Source organism: Coregonus lavaretus (genome assembly GCF_964263955.1).
Source record: "Coregonus lavaretus genome assembly, chromosome: 18".
Taxonomy (NCBI): domain Eukaryota; kingdom Metazoa; phylum Chordata; class Actinopteri; order Salmoniformes; family Salmonidae; genus Coregonus; species Coregonus lavaretus.
The window spans coordinates 25,813,570-25,837,009 of NC_140005.1; the positions used below are offsets into that span (position 1 = coordinate 25,813,570).

At 45.5% G+C, this 23,440-nt stretch overlaps 1 protein-coding gene across 2 annotated transcripts; it reads left to right on the forward strand.

Annotated features, from left to right (window-relative positions):
* Positions 1-736: 736 nt before the first annotated feature.
* Positions 737-22,289, forward strand: syt16 (synaptotagmin XVI; the record flags this gene model as incomplete). 2 transcript variants are annotated; one of them, XM_084182587.1, is made up of 7 exons in its annotated part: positions 737-813; positions 10,252-10,431; positions 13,900-14,115; positions 17,165-17,427; positions 18,635-19,093; positions 19,207-19,396; positions 21,884-22,289. In XM_084182587.1, the coding sequence occupies 7 exons, from the start codon at positions 801-803 to the stop codon at positions 22,195-22,197; spliced, it is 1,635 nt and encodes a 544-aa protein (XP_084038713.1). In that variant the 3' UTR covers positions 22,198-22,289. The 2 variants fall into 2 exon arrangements, with proteins under 2 accessions (XP_084038713.1, XP_084038712.1); XM_084182586.1 differs by lacking the exons at positions 737-813; positions 10,252-10,431 and adding an exon at positions 11,037-11,466 and having other exon boundaries at positions 18,632-19,093.
* Positions 22,290-23,440: the final 1,151 nt, after the last annotated feature.

Sequence of the window (23,440 nt, forward strand, 5' to 3'; positions counted from 1 at the left end):
CCCAATATATATTTTAGATGAATTGGAAATAACGTTTTAGACTACAATTTGCAATTATGCAAATATTTCCATCAAATGGAGTTAACTGGGTTGTAGGCTACTGTAACCTACTAGTCTTGCAGTAAATTGCTAACTATGAAGATGGTGAACTAGTCTGGCATTGGAGGTGCAGATGCGGGAGAAGAGGACAGGCGGGACACACAATGAGTATCAGCCAATGACTGTGGGTTTAGTGCACTTAAATAAAGCATTCGATCATTACTATAGTCACTCCCAGTCGCGGTAAGTAGTAGCCTATCGTTTTTCAATTATGTTGGATTGTTTCGAGTCATTTATTTGTCCTATAATCTGTCTAGGTCACTCTCACTGGGACAACATATATTTAACAAGACCGACCTGGTCCAAGTACATCTGTGTCACTAAAGTGTTTATTTAATTTGGCAGAAAATATTTTGTGTTCGGTTGGTCAAAGCCAGGTAGGTGCACATAAGGTCACTCGTGAGAAGATGAGAGAGAGAGAGACGGGAGGGAGAGGTGTGGGGGCGAGCGCGTCATTGTTTTGAAGATAGGAGGGACCGTGTTTTGGCGAAACGTCAGGGTGGTAGGAAGAGTCCAAACCGTGAATGCGGCTAGAGAGCTGGGCAACTGCGGAAGGAGGCGAGGAAACCGCCCAACCGTAGCCAGTATCCCCCTACCCGCCGCTATCTGTGCGGCAATCTATGGACAGTGTAAGCCTACGGGGATGCCACTGCAACGTTAATCCTATTCACAGCTAAATCGGACCTAAAACAGACTCAACCATGGCCACAGATAGTAAGTATCCCAATAGAGAAAATGAACAAATGTATTTTTTTTATATAGCAGAGTAGAGGCAAGAGATAGGCTAGTACAATTATTTAATTCCATGATCGGCTGTTGCAGATGCTATGCAGTTGAGATTGAAGCTATCTCTTGTCTACGTGCGACTGGCTACAACGTTTCCATTTTACACTAGTTGATACAATATATCATTGTGTTGGCTGAGTCCGGCTGACATAATAGGCTATAATTCCGCTATTTCAGCTACGACTTGGAAAACGCAGGATGTGCTCTGCAATTGTATATTGGTATATGTTGAGAATTCCCCTTTGCCATATTTGCTGTGACGACCTGCCATCGTCATTATTATTGACTTTTCTGAAGGCTGTTTGTGTTAAATTAGGACACAAATGATTAAAACCCGATTCAGCGTTGAAATAAAGGATAGACCTGCGCCCAGATCAATACTTGCATTTCATGTAGGCTAGCCATTAATGCATGTAGTCCTAATGAAAACACTATGGCACACAAAAGTTCCACATGTTTGATATAGCCTTGCATCTCCTATGGAATGGTTCTTGTAGGTCAACATTTGGCAAGGGACAACATTCGTTTATGCAAATCAGGCCATTAATAGGCTACCACGTGAGGTTGAATAATAGCTGACAGGAGTCTGTATGGACTTCAATAAATGGTAGAATCCCCTAACTGACCCAACACACACACACTATAAGCACCTTATTAAATGTGGAAAGTTATCTATAAACCCTACTGTTGCCATTATACTCTGACAGGAGATTAGCTTATAGAAATTGACTCTTATGCAAACCAATCAAATTTTGTTTAGCTTCAAAAGAGAACATTTCCATCACATAAAAGTGAATGATGAGTGGACTTTATGAAACAACTACCCTCTTTATTATTATGTCACATTATTTCAATAGCCTGTTGTACCAAAGCTGAATGGCCCTGCATTGTAGTATTAAAGTAACAGAGAACCTGTTGGAGTAACTCACCAGCAGTTGGACTCACCCTCATTTGCCAAACAAAGACATTTAGAAACACATAGTCATTTCCAGTTGCCAGCATGAACATTCGTGAGGGGTGTGCCTGCTTTTTCACTCATAGTATATTCATTAAGAATGTCTAATCGTGTTTATATAAACTCATGGAAAGGTGTGGGTGGAGTCGAGACACCCTTTAAGGTAAATATGCGGATTTATTGTGAGACTAGAAAGTCTGTACTGTACATGCATCCATACTTTTGTTGATATTAGATCCCCTTTCTGGGTCATATACCTTGAGGTGGCCTCTCTCTCCAGTGGACATACTATCCCTGAACCAACTGGTCTGGAACCATATCTCACCAAACTACAAAACAAAGCCTGGGTAAAACCTAGACATACTGTACTGTAGACTAACTCAGCCTTAGCCAACCTCCTCTCTCAGTTCCCACAATGGAGAGACTGAAAAGATGCTCTCTGATCTCTTATCTCTGTATGTTTCTGAGCTTTGTGTTGTGCAGCAGCTTCTCTGAGCTGGAGAATATGGTTGAGTAAGTACCGAGCACTCTGTTGTGTCTGCTGCTGCTGCTATTGGTGGCCTAGTTACAGGGCCATGTGTAATTCATACATTCCTCTCCTCTCTCCATGTTGGGCAGGCCTGGCCTGGAACTGACAGTGTTGGGGCTGGGTGTGTGTGTGTGTGTGTGTGTGCGTGTGCGTGTGCGTGAATCAGTTCTGTTATTCATGTACAGTATTTCCTGTTTACTGTAGTCTGTAAACTCTGTTCAGAATATAGTAGATTAAAATGTATAGTTTCATGAAACGTCAGATGTTCACAGACACGACTTGTTTGTTTATTTTGGTAATCATCAAAAAACAATTTTGGCAAACAGTTTTTATTTTAAATGGGGTTTGATCCTTACCCCAGAGGAAAGGCAGTCTAAACTTTTTGATCAATGTCATCACCTCGCTCCATGTTATTGCATCTGAGAGCATTATTCAGGAAGGGTGTTTGGCCTAGCCCAGTAGGACAGGAAGAACATTAGGAAAGATTGAGGGAGCTAGTTCATGTAGAGTCAGACAGAACACAGGGAGGGAGAAGGAGGTAGGTTGAGAACAGAATGAAGGTTACGGATGTAACTACAGATATGTGAGCTATTGGATCACTCCGATATGGTATCCTTCCGTGCGGCAGGATACATTCCGAGTAAGGATTTCAGATTAGTCCAGTGTACAGGGTAGTGCTCCGGCTGACCCCCTTAAATTGCTTCCACCGCGTTACTTCCACCTCGTGTCCTTTTTCGAGGCGCCGTAGATCACAGACAAAGAGTATTGAAGTGATCCAATAGCTCACATAACCGTGGTTACATACGTAACCTTCGTTATGTAGCACTATATTGGATCACTCCAATATGGTATCACAATACCAGATGAATCGGTGAACTAGGTAAGGGCCAGACAGAGAGCAAAGTCCCGTAGGACTGAGCTCAGGGCAGTCATAGTCGCAGTGTTCCTCCTTCCCCACTCAGGGAAGCGGAGGCAACATCCTGCACAGCCGTCCTGACCTCATTAGCGGGGGGCAACATTGACTCGATAGTACCTAGAAAAGGTGCTAGATGATGCCCAACTGGCCGAGACGCAAATGTAATTGAGGGGAACTCCTCGGAGCAGGGCCCACGATGTAGCTACTCCTCGATGTAGCACACTTGGGGAAAAACACCCAGCTCACCCACAGCCGCGGGAGGGGCATATGCAGACAAATGTATGGGCCGGTTCACGTGTCTGTCAGACAGGACCTTCCGCAAGAATGAGGGGTTAAGACTGAGGGTGACACTCCTGTTGTCTGGACCCATTCAGAAAAACATTCAGTGCTCACTGAAAAAGCAAGAAGTTCACTCACCCTCTTAGTGGAGGTAATTGCCAACAGGAATGCCACCTTCATGGATAGGTGCTTACAAGACATCGACTCTGACAGCGCCACATCAAGGTTCCAGCTTGATACCGAGTGGGCCATTTCTGGACACAGACGTCAAACTCCCTTCAAAAATGTGGAGAGAAATGGGTAGCCACTCATGGGTCCCTCTTGGCCGGCATCATGGCATGCCAATATAGCGGCTAGATACACTCTCAATGTGGATGCCGCATCGAGCAGTGACTGTGAAAACTGTTAAACCGTTTGCACATATGACTCTCACACCAGGTACAGAATATGCCACACCACATTTGATATGATGCATTGGTGGAAGAAGCCATGGAGTTCCGCAAAGTGTTCACCACACTGTCCTGAAGGCCTAGACGGGTCCACTAACGCCTCTCAGAGGCCAAGCCCGATGCTGGAAATGGTGCGGGTCCGTATGCCACAGTGTCCCCCGAGCCTGAAAGAGCAGGTCGGGCCTCAGGGGCAGCTGCCATGGAGTCCCTGAGAGGAGGGACAACAGGAGGCTGAACCATGGTGGTCTCGGCCAGCATGGCGCTATCAAGAGCAGCTGGTGGCCCACCAAGATGACCCTGTCTAGTGTAGGGGAAATGGTGGGAACGCGTAAAGCGTCGTTGCTGGCCAATCATGAGTGAGGGCATCCAGACCCAGAGGGCCTATAGGGTCTGACATCGAGAACCAGCTGGGGCAATGAGTGTTTTCCTGAGATGCAAACAGATCCAACTGTGCTCTCCCGAACCTGTAGCACCACCTGAGGGTGTAGACTCTAGTCCCCCTCTGGCAGGCCGTCTCTCGAGAGCATGTCCGCTGCATTGTACAGGACCCAGGGTATACTGTATGTGCTGCTTGCAGCGATGCCAAGCGGGTCTGGGCCCACGGCAAGTGCTCCCGAGCCATTGGACCAGGAAATGCTGTCCTACCAGGTAGGGCTGGAACTGTTGGAGAGCTAGGCGAACCAACCTGAGCTCCAGCACATCGATGTGTTGACCACTCCATGGGGGCTCCAGCGGCCGCTGGCCGCCATGCCTCTGAACACGGCACCCCAACATGTCAGAGAGGCATCAGCGCACACCAGCTCTGCGGTGGGCTCTGATCAGGCCCACCCCCTTTAACAGGAAGGAGCGGGATAGCCACTTCGATAGGGTCATCAAACATGCACTCATCACCAGCAGTTGACAGTGTTTGTGTTGTTTTGGGTGCCAGCCGTGGGAGTTGAACCATCGCTGGAGTGGCCTGATGGAACCAACAGGGAAGCCACCGGCAGTAGGCCGAGTAACTATTGGCACTCTAACACTGACATGGCTCGTCCGAGCCGGAAACGGTTGAGGTAGGATAGGATTTTGTTACTCTCACCTGGGGGAGATGTGCCCTCATGAGTGTCAAGTCTATGGACATCCCGAGGTAGATCACCTTCTGTGAGACTTAAGGGAAAGTGTGTTTATTACTGTTCTTAGTCCTGCAATGGTCACCTTTTGTTAAGCTAGCTACTTTGCAAAGCTCGTTCACCGTGGAACACAAGAGTCTAGGCAAGATGGCTGTGCCCTGTGAGAGATGAATACATGGTGCGCCTTGCGACACCTAGCTTACTCTCAGGGGAGAACTGCAAGTCCGCTGGAGCGAAACATACACAGTCTCTCGATCTTGCGGGGTAGACGCGGTCCCCAAACCCCAAGGCTAAAACTGTGAGGGTTCCGGTGGGCAGACAAGTCACACAGACAACTAAGACAAACCCTCAGTGCCGCAATACTGGTCGACCAAACCGAGTATCGCCTAGGTTGGTACACTGTCACAAGTAATAAAAACAAAGACAAAACCCAAACGAGATGGCACAAGCCAAACCGAGTGGGGGGACAGCAGAGCACCCAGATGGAGAGGCTATCTAGCTAGCTGCTCCAAGCTATTGAATAGCTGCTGGTATACTTCTGCGCTAATACACTCTAACATAGAGCTCTTACCAAGCGAATCCTCTCTGGAATGAGCAGAGAAAAGGAAGAGGTGGAAGTAGTGCGGCAGCAGCTATTTAAGGGGGTCAGCCACAGCATCAGCACTACCCGGTACACGGGACTAATCTGAAATCCTACATAACTGAACTGAGACTGAGGGCAGGAGCGCTGGATTGAACCCTACCTGGAAGCTCAGTGTGAGACATGGAGGGTGAGAGAGGGCCTACAGACTCACAGTTCCCCTCTACAGTGACAGGACCTGCTCTACTCCACTCAGCCAGGACATTTGAGCTGCTTTCATTTGATCAGTATATCCTCAGTCTAGTTCATGCCGGCTGATAGGGAGATGTATGAACATGATATCGGTTGATTAGAAAACTATTTCTTGATTGATTGATTTTCAAATGTTTGAAGATGAGAACTTGCCATTGACACTTTCATTGGACCTCTATACAGTTTGAATCAGAGGAAACAGCAGATATTATTCTTACAATGATAGTAATGTAACAAAATTAAATGTTCCCGTTCCGCAGACCCCTGGGAGTCATTTTTGTCATTTGATAAATTGGTTGTTCTGTTGAATGCCATGACTAAAATGTCCAAAAGATGGCGCTATCCTCTTTAGTCTCATGGGTGTAGTGCGTTCTCTTTCTAAAACATCAAAGACAGAGCAGTTTGGGGAAGACAGATATTTCCTCTATTTGAATTCACTTAGATTGTAACCTCATTCCTGTGCGTGAGTCTGTGTAACCTTCTGTTGTATTGTCTTTCAAGATGTTGCATATGCTGCTTCTGCTTGGATGAAACATGAAATTGCTCAGTGTGCAGACTATTCATGCACAACCTCATGGAACCAGCAGAGGGCATCTGCACATCAACATTGTGACAGTGCTCCGATATTGGTTATTGAAACAGGATTGAAGACCTTGATCATTCATGTGAATGTTCAGTCTTACTTATTTTCCCTGCGTCAAGCTTATTGTATGTTGACGTTAATATTACATTATTCTCATATGCATGGTTAGACAGATGAACAAATGCCCCAGCACAGACAATACAGTAGCTATAGCCCACATGTTCATGATGATTGTTATCCCTCACGACCCCCTGACTATTGTTGTGCTTCCTGGTCTCCACTTTCTCTGGGCCCTGCCCTTTGTCTCTAATCCCTACTAACACACTCACCTCATCACTGAAGAGCTCTTGTCCTCCTGACCAATCATGGCAAGACTGACAGGCAGTGCCATGGTAACATGGGCCCTTTCTCTGTGTGTGGGCAAAGACACTCATCACATTATCCTCAACAGAGCCATTGGGCTGTTTCCAAGGAAACCAACTACTGCTATGATGCTCAGGTGTTTCTGAGCTGTGAGATAGGCGTTGTGGTCACTGGGTTTGAACTAAGGAGAAAACATAATGTGGTGTATAAGGGTTGGGTTTGGCCTCCTCAACCCCATGCCCAGAAACTGATTATTTCCCTCCCAGACACAGTGTGTACCACAAACACATGTTGGTGCCCTCACCTCAACATCAATGCACCCATCTACATAGTCAACAGTACATTTTATAATAAAGATCAGGCTTGGAGATTGGACACACACACATAGTCCTGTACCTTGGCACGACTACAGCTGCTACCCCAAACAATAGGCCCACTCACACAAACACACACAAACACACAGCAAACAGTACCAGTGTTTGTTCACTGCCCTGCCCCTCTCTCTATTACACACCTGTCTGCTCCAAGTCTCACTCTCCTGAAACTAGTTCATTAGCAGAGAATACATCCATATCTTCAAGACTTTTCCTTTGTAGTGAGATGCTCTGATTCTACTGTAGTCGTCTAGTTGAGTGATGTTGCTTTGGCTCATACTGTTCGTTCTGCTGGAGGGCTGTGAACTAGCTGGGTATGTGAGATTTATTTTGATGTGAGTGGGGAGATGCGTTTGAATGTTAATGCCTGTCTGTGCATGATCCTGTTTGATTATTCAGTAAGAGCATGCCTGCTGGAGTGTCAATGTGGTTATGTGTGAATATTAAAACATTAGCTTGATTATTATGCTGCTGTCTTTTCCACCCAGCTTTGAAATGAAACCAAAGAGAGGAGAGAACACTTTGAAGTCAGGGTTAGATTCAACGGATGACTGAAAGCATGGCAATATTGCACCTCAACTACATGATGATGAGATCAGTCCATAGAGCTTCTTATTAGTGTGAGAATTATCACAGTGGTGTTTATATTACCTTATAGTGGAGCTGAACAAAGGGACTTCACACTGTCTTTCAGTCTGGTGTAAAGTCATAAACAGGGATAATTAGGTTTCCCCTCTGCTTGGCTCGGCACTACTCTTGGTATCATTCATCTCCCTGCTGTTTAAAATGCAGCTTTTGAAGTGGTATTGGTTTGTTTTCTTAGTCCAGACTCAGATGATATTGTCAGTAGTGTTGGCTCTGATGGTGTATATGTGTGTGTGTGTCTGGTAGAAGCAGATTGCCCTGCTGAGGGCTCTGTGGGAGGAGCAGGTGTCGCCCCAACCCCCCTGATCCTGGTCCATTTCCTGTCCATCTGTATGGGGACACAGGGGGCTCTCAGAGAGACATAGTGGACCCTTTGTGTGCAGCAGAGAAGGAAACCCCAGTTATCTTGTTTTGGGTCTCATCACAAATCTCTTCTACTTAGCTTGAAGTGTACTATGTATCACAGGAGGTTGGTGGCACCTTAATTGGGGAGGACGGGCTCGTGGTAATGGCTGGAGCAGAATAGGTGGAATTGAACACATTGAACACAAATACATCAAACACATGGTTTGATGCCATTCCATTGGCTCCGTTCCAGCCATTATTATTAGACGTTCTCCCTTCAGCAGCCTCCACTGCTATGTATGTAGGCTTACCCACACAGAAACATTCTCACAGTAAAAATACATCAGAGTACCTGAGAGCATTTCATATTTACAGAAACAACACACATGCACACACGCCGAACGCATGCACGCACGCGCACACACACACACACACACACACACACACACACACACACACACACACACACACAGGTTGTTGTATGGGGAGATAGCAGATCCAGAGGCTTAGTGAGAGAAGAGGAGTACAACACAACAGAGAATGACGAGAGGCATCATGGAATAATGGAGGAATGAAATAGATGAAGGAATTGTATTACATGCTTCAGCGTACACACACTCACACACTCACCCACGCACGCCTACAGTAATCCTCCCAGTAGTGTTGACTTCATGCCATTTGTAACGGTTGTTTCTCCAGGGCATGGAGTCATGGCAAAGCTCTACTTCTCCTTTTATTGATTCCATTGCACTTTGGAGGTTGTCGTGGAAACCCCAAAGAAAGACATGGCTCTCTCTTGTACTGTACTTGTATTCATTGGTTGGAGGAGGGCCCATCTAGTCATTGAGAGTGGAGTGGAGTACTCTATTTTTCTGTCTTTCTCTTAGGGGAAATTTACACTAGTAAAATATGTCTAGTGAGATCTACCTCTCTTCAACATCAGATTTGCAACTTTTCTGATTACACTAGCCTTGGATGTGTTGTGGCCAAAGCCTGCTTCATGTGTGAGTGCACCTATTATCAATCCCATAAACACCATAATATATAAACCAACAAAATAAGGATAGCAATTCCAACTATACAGGAGCTTCTCATCTAAACCATATTGCACATAGTGTTGCACAATTGATTAATTCAATAATTCACAAATGTGTGGATATTTGAAAAGCCTTTAATTATTTTAATTTGGTTAACAGAGCAAAAATGTCTGGTATTAAGGTAATTATTGCAAGGACATGTGGTGTGGGAGAGCCATTGTCTTTCCACTGTACCACTCAGAGGGGGGTATGTGGTATAGATGTCTCCCACACTACTAGATCTGTCTCTTTACACAACACAGGTATCTCTCCTGGACCTAGTTTGTGCCGTCAAAGTAGTGTAGTGTAAAGAGGCTGTTAGGACACAATTCCTCCTCATGGCCTTCACAAGACTGTCACCTCAAACAGCTCATTAAACATGTCCTTAGAAGGACAGGATTCTGAACGTGAGCTCAAGCAGAGGGGGATGTTTAACTGCTTCTATTTCCCATTGTACTATTTATTAGGGGGCTTGTCTGAAAGAGTGGTTTCAAGAGAGTTGTGTAATGCATGGCAAGTGACGTAATACTCACAATCCTGAATCAGGCTGCATCAGAATCACAATGTTCAATATGCAATGCTAAATCCCAAGAAAGTATCATAATGTTCAATATGCAATGCTAAATCCCAAGAAAGTATCATAAGCTTATGTATTGTAAACAAATGTATTATTATTTGAAACATGTACAAATGTATGTATATTTGTACTCAAATTCAATAGGCAGATACCACACCCAGAATATGTAACTTCTATCCTGTTAGCTTAATTAAACTGAAACTCTTACTAAAGTGTTGCCCATTCTGTCTGTGTGTGTATCCTGTGTGTATGACTGTGTGTGTGTGTGTGTGTTCAGGCTGTCTGTTTATGTGGTCTGATCAGTGTGTCTTTGTGTGTCCTCTCTCCTTCACAGTCACACCAGAGGCCATCGGCTTCCTGTCTGCGGTAGGTGTCTTTGTGGTGTTTCTGGCCGTCCTCTTCCTCTTCATCAATAAGAAGCTGTGTTTCTCCCGCGTTGGGGGTCTGCCCTGTCTGGAGCAGCATGGCCGCGGTAAACGCTCCCGCAGCAGGCCCGGAGTCCGCCAAGGGCTGGGTGAGTGGACTGGCATGGCGCCTGGGGCTGGGGGATATGGGAGGCAGAGGGGTGGGGTCTATCTGCTTTCTGGGTCCTGAGGTAGGGGTTTCTGGTATTGGGTGACCAGTTGTAGGGGTGGGTCCTGGGATGGAGACTGGAGGTGAGAGACTGTCAGTGGGGAGGGTGCGAGGCTAATGCAGGGAGACAGGTAGGAGGCCAGAGAGTGGCTGGGTGGGGAAAATATGTTATATTCATGTCATTCACTCTCTTCCTTTCTTCTCACAAATTGTAGAAATGCTGTCACTTTATCTTGAAACATACGGTAGTAGAACAATCACACCCCTTGATGCTAATCATTCAGTCAGGGAGGAGGCTGTGCTTTGTTCTTCATTAGTCAAACACTCTGCAAATATTTCCCATAATCCCCAGGTAAACGTTAGGCTCTCTGTGGTTGGACAGGGAGGTGTTCTTGGCTCTGGTATTTCCTGGTCGTTTAGTCCCTTGAGCAAACATCTCCTGCTTGGATAGGCAGAGTCAAGAGTTTCGGCTGATACTGTACTCAAGTCAGCAGTTGCAGTCATGTCACTCTGAAGTAACATTCCTTTACGGTGCGCTGTTACGAGATGAAGCGAGATGATCCTGTATCGGAGATCCTTTCTTTGAAAGGATGGTTCGTCCAGGTATCGGAGTCTTTGTCTGCGGCCCTCCTATCCACGGGCCAGGGACCGGGCCAGGCTAGGGAGTCTCAGGGAGTGTCTGCTGACCCAGCACCCACACCAGGAGACACCCAGGAGGTGTCTGATCCCTCAGAGCTCCAGGAGGACTTAGGGCCCCAGACCTCCAGGGCTGTTGTGTCCTCCATGGACCCCCAGCAGAGGCTACAGGCCCTCCAGGCTCAGCTGGCCCTACGGGGCCTGAGTAGGCCTAGCAGCTCCTGTTCTGGGGCTGCCCCATCTGCAGAGCGTCTGTCTATCATACCCGAGGAGAGTGAGGTGGTGGGGAGCAGGGTGAGCTGGGCAGCCTCACGGCACTCCAGTAAGGCTGGCACAGCAGGTAAAGCGTTTATCTTTCATCACACTGGGTGGGTCAATATCAGAAGTAGATTCAGTCTGTTATACTGTGAATCCTCACTGTACTGATGTGTGTTTCACAGGAAGGATGGTTAGAATACGTGTGTAAGTGCATGGGTGACAGATACACACAGACCTCTGAGGGATGCAAACACACACACACACACTTGCACACACACACACACTGTTGAGTAAGAGTTGTATGGATCTCTGCTCTACTGTAGGCACTTGAGAGTGGCCTACTTTTAGACGTGAGCTCTGAGAATGGCCATCTAAATGAACTCTCCAACGTGTGCTACTCTCATTGTCATTCACTTCAGGAGTGGCCCTCCACCATATTCATGTGTATACCTTGATGGCTGTGTTTGTGCAGCTCTCTGTGACTGCACCTACAGGTCTTCTCAGCATTGTGGAGATGAACCTTCTCACTGCGTTTTCTCTCTCGCATCTTGCAGTGCGGTCAAAAGAGCATGACTCAAATATGTTTTTTTTAATGGCAACCTGCTTTGAGGGTTCTTCTGTGCACTCTGTAGGCTTTAGGGAAGTAATGAGGGCTCTGCAGGAATAACTATTAGGATGTAATAAAGGTCCTGAGTCGAGGAACGATAAGCCTTGGAGTGATTGATCTAGTGGTGGAGTACTGAGGTTGGAGTGGCGGGAAGCTGCGGTCAGTATCTTCCAGTAGTGATGACTGTGTGATAGGGTTGAATATTTTCCCGGTATTTTACAAATGTTCCATCCCGAGAATAAATCACTTTTCTCCCATGTAACCAAGTATTTCCCACCAAAACCGGAAGTGTCATTCAAAAGCATTATAAAGCATATACAGATGTCTGGATTTAATTAGAGCTATGATCAACATGAAAATTCAAACCTGATGCTACCTGAGCATGATAAGCCAAATATTAAATACATTTTATGAGCCCTACATTAAAGACATTTAATGAGCCCAAGCGCAAAAAATTCCAAATTATTGTGCTATTATCCAATACATAATATGATATAGGCTACTGCACATTACGCAAGACAGAAAAACATAAAAGCCCATAGATGTAGCTAGCTATATGCTCTCTTGGGTAAATAAATGAACCTAGCTCCAGTAGGCTAATCTTTTTAAGTGTGAACTGTATTACTTTACTGTATTTTATTATACTGTATTATATGGACTGGAATTAGGCCTACGCACATTGTTCAAACCATGATAAAGCAGAAGAGAACATGTGATTCTGGTGCAGCACATGTGGCCTACAAAGTTACAAGTGTAGGCTAGCGAATTTGATTTTCATTTTGAAATATAATAGGACCTATTTGTATAATTAGTAGACTGATGCATATATACAGTGGGGAGAACAAGTATTTGATACACTGCCGATTTTGCAGGTTTTCCTACTTACAAAGCATGTAGAGGTCTGTAATTTTTATCATAGGTACACTTCAACTGTGAGAGACGGAATCTAAAACAAAAATCCAGAAAATCACATTGTATGATTTTTAAGTAATTAATTTGCATTTTATTGCATGACGGCTCTCGGTACTGCAGCCCTGGAGACGCGTTGAACACAAGACATGTGCAGGGCCACAGGAAATCAATCAGCGGCCTCTCGCCCACTCACTAGAGCCATCCTGGGTTACCATGGTGATGGATGGTTCAGGTAAAGAGGGTGGTGTTGTACTGGGTGACCTACACTGATGAGGGAGACGGGGCCAGAGACATGTGATACATCTCCATTACAGCCTCAATCAATCTGTCAACAGACACTTAGATAACCAAGTTACTGTCTGTCTCTCTGTCCATCACTGGTGGAACTAATGGTGTTCAGATTAAATGCTTTGTTTTTAGAGGGAGAGAGTGTATGAAAGGATAACAGGTGACAGCTAATGTGTTTTGTAATGCTATGGGGATGTACAGCTGGCACTTCTCTCCTACTCTCCTTGTTCTGGTTCCATAGCATGGTAGATCACTGACTGACACTAAAGTCCCAGTCCTCCAACACTCACCTAGTTCATGACTGTAGTCTTATCTGCCAGGTACAATCTAATTTCGATATGCGGGTCGTGCTTGTGATCGTTTTATCAAATGTTCTTTGAATTCATTTCTGTGTTTGCAGTAGTTTTAATAATCACACATATTGATGTGATCATGTTCACATTGTTTTTATTTATGTTTCTCTCTCCTCTCCTCTCCTCTCCTCTCCTCTCCTCTCCTCTCCTCTCCTCTCCTCTCCTCTCCTCTCCTCTCCTCTCCTCTCCTCTCCTCTCCTCTCCTCTCCTCTCCTCTCCTCTCCTCTCCTCTCCTCTCCTCTCCTACTATAATCATTAGGTTCCATAGTAGCTCTCCTGCCTGCACCTTCTCTCCTTCTCTTTTTGAACTCTGTATTCCCTGTGTGTGTGTTTGTGTGATCTCTGGTCCATCCAGTGAACAGCTACGGGGATGGTGAGGATCAGTCCAGCTCATCGGATAGTGAGGACGAGATAGTGAAGCAGTTTGAGATCTCCGTGTCTCGCTCTCAGAGCCTCCGCTCTACAGGGCCCACCAGGGTTGTAGCCCAGGCTGCACCGGGAAAACGCCACAAGTTCACCCGCCTACTCTCTGACCAGGAGGAGGGCAGCACAGAGCCCTCAGACTGCGAAGGTACACACACACACACACATACATAACGCATACAGAGACACACATTCTGACACAGTACAGATGTAGGAGCTTAATTGGATCACCCTGTTGCAGGATAACTTTCTTGCAATGCAGGACATTTAAAACTTCTAGTATATTTGAGGTTTAAAAAGGCTTCTGAAGTTTGTAATTTCCACTTTGACATTTCAGACTTGATTTTCCCTTATGAAAAATGTATCAAGCCCTACAAAACCTTCCATTAATTATAATCCACATAATAATTCACATTTCCTGTAGCTGCAGGATTAACTTCCTGCTGTAGCAAACTGGCTCAAAATTAGATCCTACATCTGTACACACACTTAAAACATGTCCTCCACAAAACAAAGTGCGTACAGGGGGATCCTCTAATCTGAACCAATGGGATGTAAATGATCAACCCACTGCTCCAGAGCCCAAAAATAACATTTAATCACAGACTACTGTCTGTAAAGATCTCAGGCTAAGCTTGATTGGCCCACTCTGTGACGGATCAACACAGAGATAGTCAGATAGTGCTCTGGGTCTTAGATTAATTAGTGACTTGTTTGGACTCAAATGGTGGCTGGTGTCTTAGACACGCTATAAGAAGGATCAGTGTAAGTGGTGACAGTAGACGCAGGCATTATACAGATGTCATGGTCCTGGAAGATACAGTGCCTTGCAAAAGTATTCATCCCCCTTGGCATTTTTTCCTATTTTGTTGCATTACAACTTGTAATTTAATGGATTTTTATTTGGATTTCATGTAATGGACATACACAAAAAATATTCCAAATAGGTGAAGTGAAATGAAAAAATTCAAAAAAATAAATAATGGAGAAATGGTGCGTGCATATGTATTCACCCCATTTGCTATGAAGCCCCTAAATAAGATCTGGTGCAAACAATTACCTTCAGAAGTCACATAATTAGTTAGATTGCACACAGGTGGACTTTATTTAAGTGTCTCATGATCTGTCACATGATCTCAGTATATATACACCTGTTCTGAAAGGCCCCAAAGTCTGCAACACCACTAAGCAAGGGGCACCACCAAGCAAGCGGCACCATGAAGACCAAGGAGCTCTCCAAACAGGTCAGGGACAAAGTTGTGGAGAAGTACACATCAGGGTTGGGTTATAAAAAAATATCTGAAACTTTGAACATCCCACAGAGCACCATTAATTCCATTATTAAAAAATTGAAAGAATATGGCACCACAACAAACCTGCCAAGAGAGGGCTGCCCACCAAAACTCATGGACCAGGCAAGGAGGGCATTAATCAGAGAGGCAACAAAGAGACCAAAGATAACCCTGAAGGAGCTGCAAAGCTCCACAGTGGAGATTGGAGTATCTGTCCATAGGACCACTTTAAGCCATACACTCCACAGAGCTGGGCTTTACGGAAGAGTGGCCAGAAAAAAGCCATTGCTTAAAGAAAAAAATAAGCAGATGAGACTAAAATTGAGCTTTTTGGCAATCAAGGAAAATGCTATGTCTAGCGCAAACCCAACACCTCTCATCACCCCGAGAACATCATCGGCAGGTACTGGGAAACTGGTCAGAATTTAAGGAATGATGAGATGGCGCTAAATACAGGGAAATTATTGAGGGAAACCTGTTTCAGTCTTCCAGAGATTTGAGACTGGGACGGAGGTTCACCTTCCAGCAGGACAATGACTCTAAGCATACTGCTAAAGCAACACTCAACTGGTTTAAGGGGAAACATTTAAATGTCTTGGAATGGCCTAGTCAAAGCCCAGACCTCAATCCAATTGAGAATCTGTGGTATGACTTAAAGATTGCTGTACACCAGCGGAACCCATCCAACTTGAAGAAGCTGGAGCAGTTTTGCCTTGAAGAATGGGCAAAAATCCCAGTGGCTAGATGTGCCAAGCTTATAGAGACATACCTCAAGAAACTTGCAGCTGTAATTGCTGCAAAAGGTGGCTCTACAAAGTATTGACTTTGGGGGGGTGAATAGTTATGCACGCTCAAGTTCTTTTTTTGGGTATTATTTCTTGTTTGTTTCACCCAAAAAAATATAATAATAATAATATAATAATATGCCATTTAGCAGACGCTTTTATCCAAAGCGACTTACAGTCATGCGTGCATACATTTTTTTGCATCTTCAAAGTGGTAGGCATGTGGTAGGCATGTTGTGTAAATCAAATTATACAAACCCCCCAAATATCAATTTTAATTCCAGGTTGTAAGGCAACAAAATAGGAAAAATGCCAAGGGGGGTGAATACTTTCGCAAGCCACTGTAAGGGGGGATTTACCCACCCAACCCCCTCTTCCACCACTAGTTACTGGTACATAAAGAATACAGATAAAGTCTAAGTGTTCATCAAAGCCCCTATTAGATGCATTGGAGGCCCCTGGCATTATGAATTCCCTGACCATGCCTACATCTTTCTTTCATTTAATTAAATTGTTTTATTGAACAAAGAGTCCATTTGTTTGTATGACTGACATCCTGTCATGGGGGTTCACAATGCCTCAGTGACTCATAATAACTACCTGGTCCTTAGCACATTTCCTTCCTCCAGCCAGCATGTGACTGGTGGTTTTATGATATAACTACTGGTTTGATTGAACCTGGGAACACACAACACACACTGATGAGTCACACTGTGCCCTGTTGCCATGGTAATAACTATCTGTAGTCATTGATATAACAGTCGGTCTGCCCTTAATGATACTGAATTGGAGTTAATTGCCATTGATCAGCTCATGGTGCAGCCCTGTACCAGCCACCCTAATTGAAGGAACAGGTTTTTGAAAAGTTATGCAATTTCTATTCAAACAGGAGGCTTGGTATTGCTTATGTTTATAACATGCATTCAATGACTATGTCATACACACAGGGCTGGCTTGTATCTCATATCCCAAGGATGTTTCATGATAATGTTTCATTACAGAAGTCTGTTCTGTCTGATATGTTTATTAAGGGAAGTCTGTTCCGTTGCACACTGAGTGTGTGCTGTATGTTTCCATGTGACATTGTGTCTTTATGAAGCCCTGTTGTGATCGTCCCCAGACGTGGACGGAGACGTGAGCAGGCTGAGTTACCAGAACCCCCTATCGTATGGGGATGAGAAGCGGGGCTCCCTGGGGTCCCAGGAAACGGCTGAGGGTCTGGACGGCCCACCACGGGAGGGCTCGCTGGACACAGGGGGAAGCCCGGCCCCCAACATGAGTCGCCAGGCCACCGAGAGGAGCCTTGAGATGGAGACAGCCGTGGACAACCAGGGTGATGACAACAACGACCCCACAGACAGCGCCTCCACATGGAGCCCAGAGGTACTGTAGTCAACGAGCTCCCGCTGTCACCTTGGGCTTGGTGAACCAAGGTTTCCTGATCAAGTTATAGGTTCAGGAAACAATCCTAGCCCTACTAATAACATACAGTAGCTTTGCTATACAGAGAAGCAGAGTTTCTTATCAAGGGAAATGTTGGTTAAGAGGCAGCCATGTCCATCATGCCATACTGATGAGGAACCTGAAGATGTTTTGCATTTGTCCCACAGTTTTTTCCTGTCAGATTAATTTTCGACATACCAAGACAAGGCTGACATGAGGCCCAGGGGCACATTGGAAACAGTACATAACTCCTTCCTTTTGCCTCATAAATATTGATGAAATGTGGCACAACCTGTTGCTGTAAAGTGTTACTGAGTGTTGCTAATGCTTGCATAAGCGTTGTGTTAGTGTGTTACTGTGCTAAAGCACTAATGTGTCATGATTGATTTAGGCGCCCAGTTGGAGTGAGGTGAGAGCGAGTGGGCAAGTGATGCTGGCTAGCACTGCAGGCTTCCATTTCACTGTCTGCCCAGACCCAGGCCCAGATGTGCTTTTATGACAGCTTGTCTCTGTCTCTGTCTCTGTCTCTGTCTCTGTCTCTGTCTCTGTGTATGATTGTGTGAGTGAAATGGGGAGCAATCTGTGCATGAGTATCCCACTAACTGTTTTCATCTTTTATCCAACTCACTTTCTCACATAGAACAACACATACAGATACACGTGAATGAAAGCAAATTGTTAACATAATTGTATATTGTTTGTTTTGTATCATTTGAGTCGTGGCTAACATTGAAAGTCAGGTTGTCGTGTCAGTGAATGTAGGGAGTGTGGGGGAGGGATATAGCTTGAAGAAGCGCATGTCGCCTGATCTGTGCAGTATATTGTAGCTGCCACTACGAATACCTTAGCTGTGATCCGTGGTTGCCGTGCCAACACCAACACTCCGCCTGCTCTGTCAACATGGTGACACAATCGATGCTGTGTTTACTGACCGCATGAAGAGCTGCTTGGCTGGTGTAAATGTTCTCTTCAACGGCATCCTCTGTCTTTGCCTGATACACACACAGCAAAATACAGTATATTCATTCAAGTGATTAGAATTATGACATTGCTGACTATTTCATTTGTTGGTTTCTCTCAAGGAGCATATATCAGTAACTTTCTGTGTTGAACTCTGTGTGTTTTCTGTTTCCCCTCCTCTCAGCAGGAGCATCCTCCTGTGGAGGAGGTCCTCTCTTGCCCCCCTAGCTCCACCTCACACCCCCCTATCACCAAATGTGGTGACCTCGAGGTCACCCTGGACTACAAGGCCGCCTCTCAGAAGCTGTTTGTTACCGTTGTGACCGCGCGGGACATCCCAGACAAAGGGCGCAGTGGGATGGACTCGTGGCAGGTGCACGTGGTCCTGCTCCCGGCAAAGAAGCAGCGCCATAAAACCTCCGTCCAAAAGGGGTCCGTGCCTGAATTCAATGAGACCTTCCGCTTTTCACATCTGGAGCCCTCGGAGCTGGGTGCCTCTGCCCTGCGCTTCCGCCTCTACGCCCTGGGGGGCCGGATGTCCCGCGAGCGCATGATGGGGGAGAAGGTGGTCCGCCTTGGGGAGCTGAGCCCAGAGGGGGGAGAGATGGAGACCATGCTAGTGCTGGAGCCCCGCAGCAACATGAAGGTGAGAGAATAGACCTCCAACATCTCCCAAAGACACAACAAAACACTGCTAACATGTTACTGTATACGATGTAAACATATGCTGTATGTGTGTGTCTTTCTCCTGTGCTCCAGAGTGTTGACTCTCAGGTCAGTCTAGTTGGGGTGTCCCAGAGTGACAGTGCATCCTCCACCCAGTCTCTGACCCACGGGGGCGTCCCTGAGCTGCTGGTGGGCCTGTCCTACAACGCCACCACCGGACGCCTCTCTGTGGAGCTCATCAAGGGAAGCCACTTCCGCAACCTGGCCATCAACAGGCCGCCCGGTGAGCAAACACACTCACACACGCCCATGTTTACCATCATACATACAGACTATCAGATTGTAAGGGCTATTGCAAAGTTCCAATTCGCCACTTGATGCATGAGTGATGTTTTTGACGCCCTAATCAGAAGAGACTGGTAGGAGGAGCTACAGGAGGACGGGCTCATTGTAATGGCTGGAATGGAATTAATGGAAAGGAGTCAAACGTGGTTTCCATATACCATTCCAGCCATTACAAGGAGCCCATCCTCCTATAGCTCCTCCCACCAGCCTCCTCTGCCACTAATGATTTTATTTTAGTTCATTAGGACTAAATTATGTAATGTCCAGACTTAGATATACTGTTGGGTGATGTAATTAATAAATGATTGATGACTTGATGATTTACCATGGTGGTTATGGTTTGTGGTTGAGTAATCTGTGTTAAAGGCAATCTTGTGAATAGTGGTAAAAAAACATGTGAATCTACTGTTCACCCATGCATGACCACTACCTGGTTACCTGTGACCTTATACACCTGACCCATAACCTCAGTGAGACTGTTCTAGTGGTGAGAAATGACAGCCCAAAACAGACAACAAAACTAGACAAACATACACCAGTGGAGGCTGCTGAGGGGAGGACGGCTCATAACAATGGCTGGAACGGAGCGAGTGGAATGGCATCAAACCATTTGTTTGATGTATTTGATACTGTTCCACTCATACCGCTCCAGCCATTACCACAAGCACGTCCTCCCCAATTAAGGTGCCACCAACCTCCTGTGACATACAGTGGGGAAAAAAAGTATTTAGTCAGCCACCAATTGTGCAAGTTCTCCCACTTAAAAAGATGAGAGAGGCCTGTAATTTTCATCATAGGTACACGTCAACTATGACAGACAAATTGAGGGAAAAAAAATCGAGAAAATCACATTGTAGGATTTTTTATGAATTTATTTGCAAATTATGGTGGAAAATAAGTATTTGGTCACCTACAAACAAGCAAGATTTCTGGCTCTCACAGACCTGTAGGCTCCTCTGTCCTCCACTCGTTACCTGTATTAATGGCACCTGTTTGAACTTGTTATCAGTATAAAAGACACCTGTCCACAACCTCAAACAGTCACACTCCAAACTCCACTATGGCCAAGACCAAAGAGCTGTCAAAGGACACCAGAAACAAAATTGTAGACCTGCACCAGGCTGGGAAGACTGAATCTGCAATAGGTAAGCAGCTTGGTTTGAAGAAATCAACTGTGGGAGCAATTATTAGGAAATGGAAGACATACAAGACCACTGATAATCTCCCTCGATCTGGGGCTCCACGCAAGATCTCACCCCGTGGGGTCAAAATGATCACAAGAACGGTGAGCAAAAATCCCAGAACCACACGGGGGGACCTAGTGAATGACCTGCAGAGAGGTGGGACCAAAGTAACAAAGCCTACCATCAGTAACACACTACGCCGCCAGGGACTCAAATCCTGCAGTGCAAGACGTGTCCCCCTGCTTAAGCCAGTACATGTCCAGGCCCGTCTGAAGTTTGCTAGAGTGCATTTGGATGATCCAGAAGAGGATTGGGAGAATGTCATATGGTCAGATGAAACCAAAATATAACTTTTTGGTAAAAACTCAACTCGTCGTGTTTGGAGGACAAAGAATGCTGAGTTGCATCCAAAGAACACCATACCTACTGTGAAGCATGGGGGTGGAAACATCATGCTTTGGGGCTGTTTTTCTGCAAATGGACCAGGACGACTGATCCGTGTAAAGGAAAGAATGAATGGGGCCATGTATCGTGAGATTTTGAGTGAAAACCTCCTTCCATCAGCAAGGGCATTGAAGATGAAACGTGGCTGGGTCTTTCAGCATGACAATGATCCCAAACACACCGCCCGGGAAATGAAGGAGTGGCTTCGTAAGAAGCATTTCAAGGTCCTGGAGTGGCCTAGCCAGTCTCCAGATCTCAACCCCATAGAAAATCTTTGGAGGGAGTTGAAAGTCCGTGTTGCCCAGCGACAGCCCCAAAACATCACTGCTCTAGAGGAGATCTGCATGGAGGAATGGGCCAAAATACCAGCAACAGTGTGTGAAAACCTTGTGAAGACTTACAGAAAACGTTTGACCTGTGTCATTGCCAACAAAGGGTATATAACAAAGTATTGAGAAACTTTTGTTATTGACCAAATACTTATTTTCCACCATAATTTGCAAATAAATTCATTAAAAATCCTACAATGTGATTTTCTCATTTTGTCTGTCATAGTTGACGTGTACCTATGATGAAAATTACAGGCCTCTCTCATCTTTCTAAGTGGGAGAACTTGCACAATTGGTGGCTGACTAAATACTTTTTTCGCCCACTGTACACCCTATCAAAATGGCTCTTAAACAGTATGCACCCTCATGCAATCATGACTTAGTCAATCGTACTTTTTTTGTTTATCCCTCCTCACTTCATTACCTCTATCTTTGCCTCTCTCCTTTCTTTCTGTCTCTCTCCCTCAGACACCTATGGGAAGCTGACTCTGCTCAACTCGGTGGGCCAGGAGATCTCCAGGTGTAAGACGTCAGTGCGGCGGGGGCAGCCCAACCCTGTCTACAAGGAGACCTTTGTGTTCCAGGTCGCCCTGTTCCAGCTGTCTGACGTCACCCTCATGGTGTCCATCTACAACCGCCGCAGCATGAAGCGTAAGGAGATGGTGGGCTGGCTCGCCCTGGGCCAGAACAGCAGCGGGGAGGAGGAGCAGCTGCACTGGCTGGACATGAAGGAGTGTAAAGGCCAGCAGGTCTGTCGCTGGCACGTCCTCCTGGAAGCCTAGAAGCCAGGATGGAGAGGAGAGGACGGGAAGGAATCCCCACCACTTACCCAGTCATTAAGGGCCCAATTCCGACTTAGGAAATTACGCCTTTCTTACTCACTACTTTCCTACGCACTTCTCAGTAGTTGGTATTCAGACTTACCTTATGAAGGTGCGAACAGGGCTTTGCAGGCGTGGTTCCCTTGCACGTGCTGAATACATGTAATTCAACCACTGAAAACCCTCGCACTTCCTGGCCAACAGATTTTCATTCAATAGGGGTTTCAGTACATTTATCTTAAGCCATCTCTTTAAATACGGTCTACCTTGTAGTTTGAATTTTGTCGAAAGACTCAATAGAATATATCGAGAAAACAGGTTCAGAATATTACGGATCAATGATAGAAGGCCATCTAAATATATGCATATTCGTCTCTGTTTCAGCACCAATTGGTAGATTTAAAGATACTCTGATCTTGTAAATAATTTAGGGCTAGGAAAGTATTTATTAATCATAAAAAACAGGTTTAGAGAGCCTTTACACACAAAAGAAAGAAAACGGTGGTTTGATTCATTCTTTAAATTGTTAACCCATGGTAATGTTGGAAGATTAGTGTACATATAATTATAATAGGGAGAATAGTGTACAATAGTAGGCTATAACCTTGTCTATTGCCTGCACTAAAATGGAACTGTGTGATGACACAGCCAAGTATTGTGCCATGCGACACTTACGGCTTGGTCTGCGCCCTGATCCATAATGATTTAATTAGCCTACATATCTTTTTTTAAATATTATCAACTGTTACTAATGATCCTCAGCAACAACCACACGGCCGTGACAGCATTTACAGAGGAAGCAAATGAAGGTAAATGAAACGATGTCATTAAATGGAATGATAATGTAGGCTATACCAACTGAAGGGAACTAACAGTAAATTGCCAGGACAATATGTGTTGTTATTAGGCCATTTTTCTCCCCAATTTTGTGGTATCCAATTGGTAGTTACAGTCTTGTCCCATCGCTGCAACTCCCGTACGGACTCGGGAGTGGTGAAGGTTGAGAGCCGTGCGTCCTCCGAAACACAACCCAACCGAGCCGCACTGCTTCTTGACACAATGCCCACTTAACCAGCCGCACCAATGTGTCGGAGGAAACACTGTACACCTGGCGACCGTGTCAGCGTGCACTGCGCCCGGCCCGCCACAGGAGTCGCTAGTGCGCGATGGGACAAGAACATCCCTGCCGGCCGAACCCTCCCCT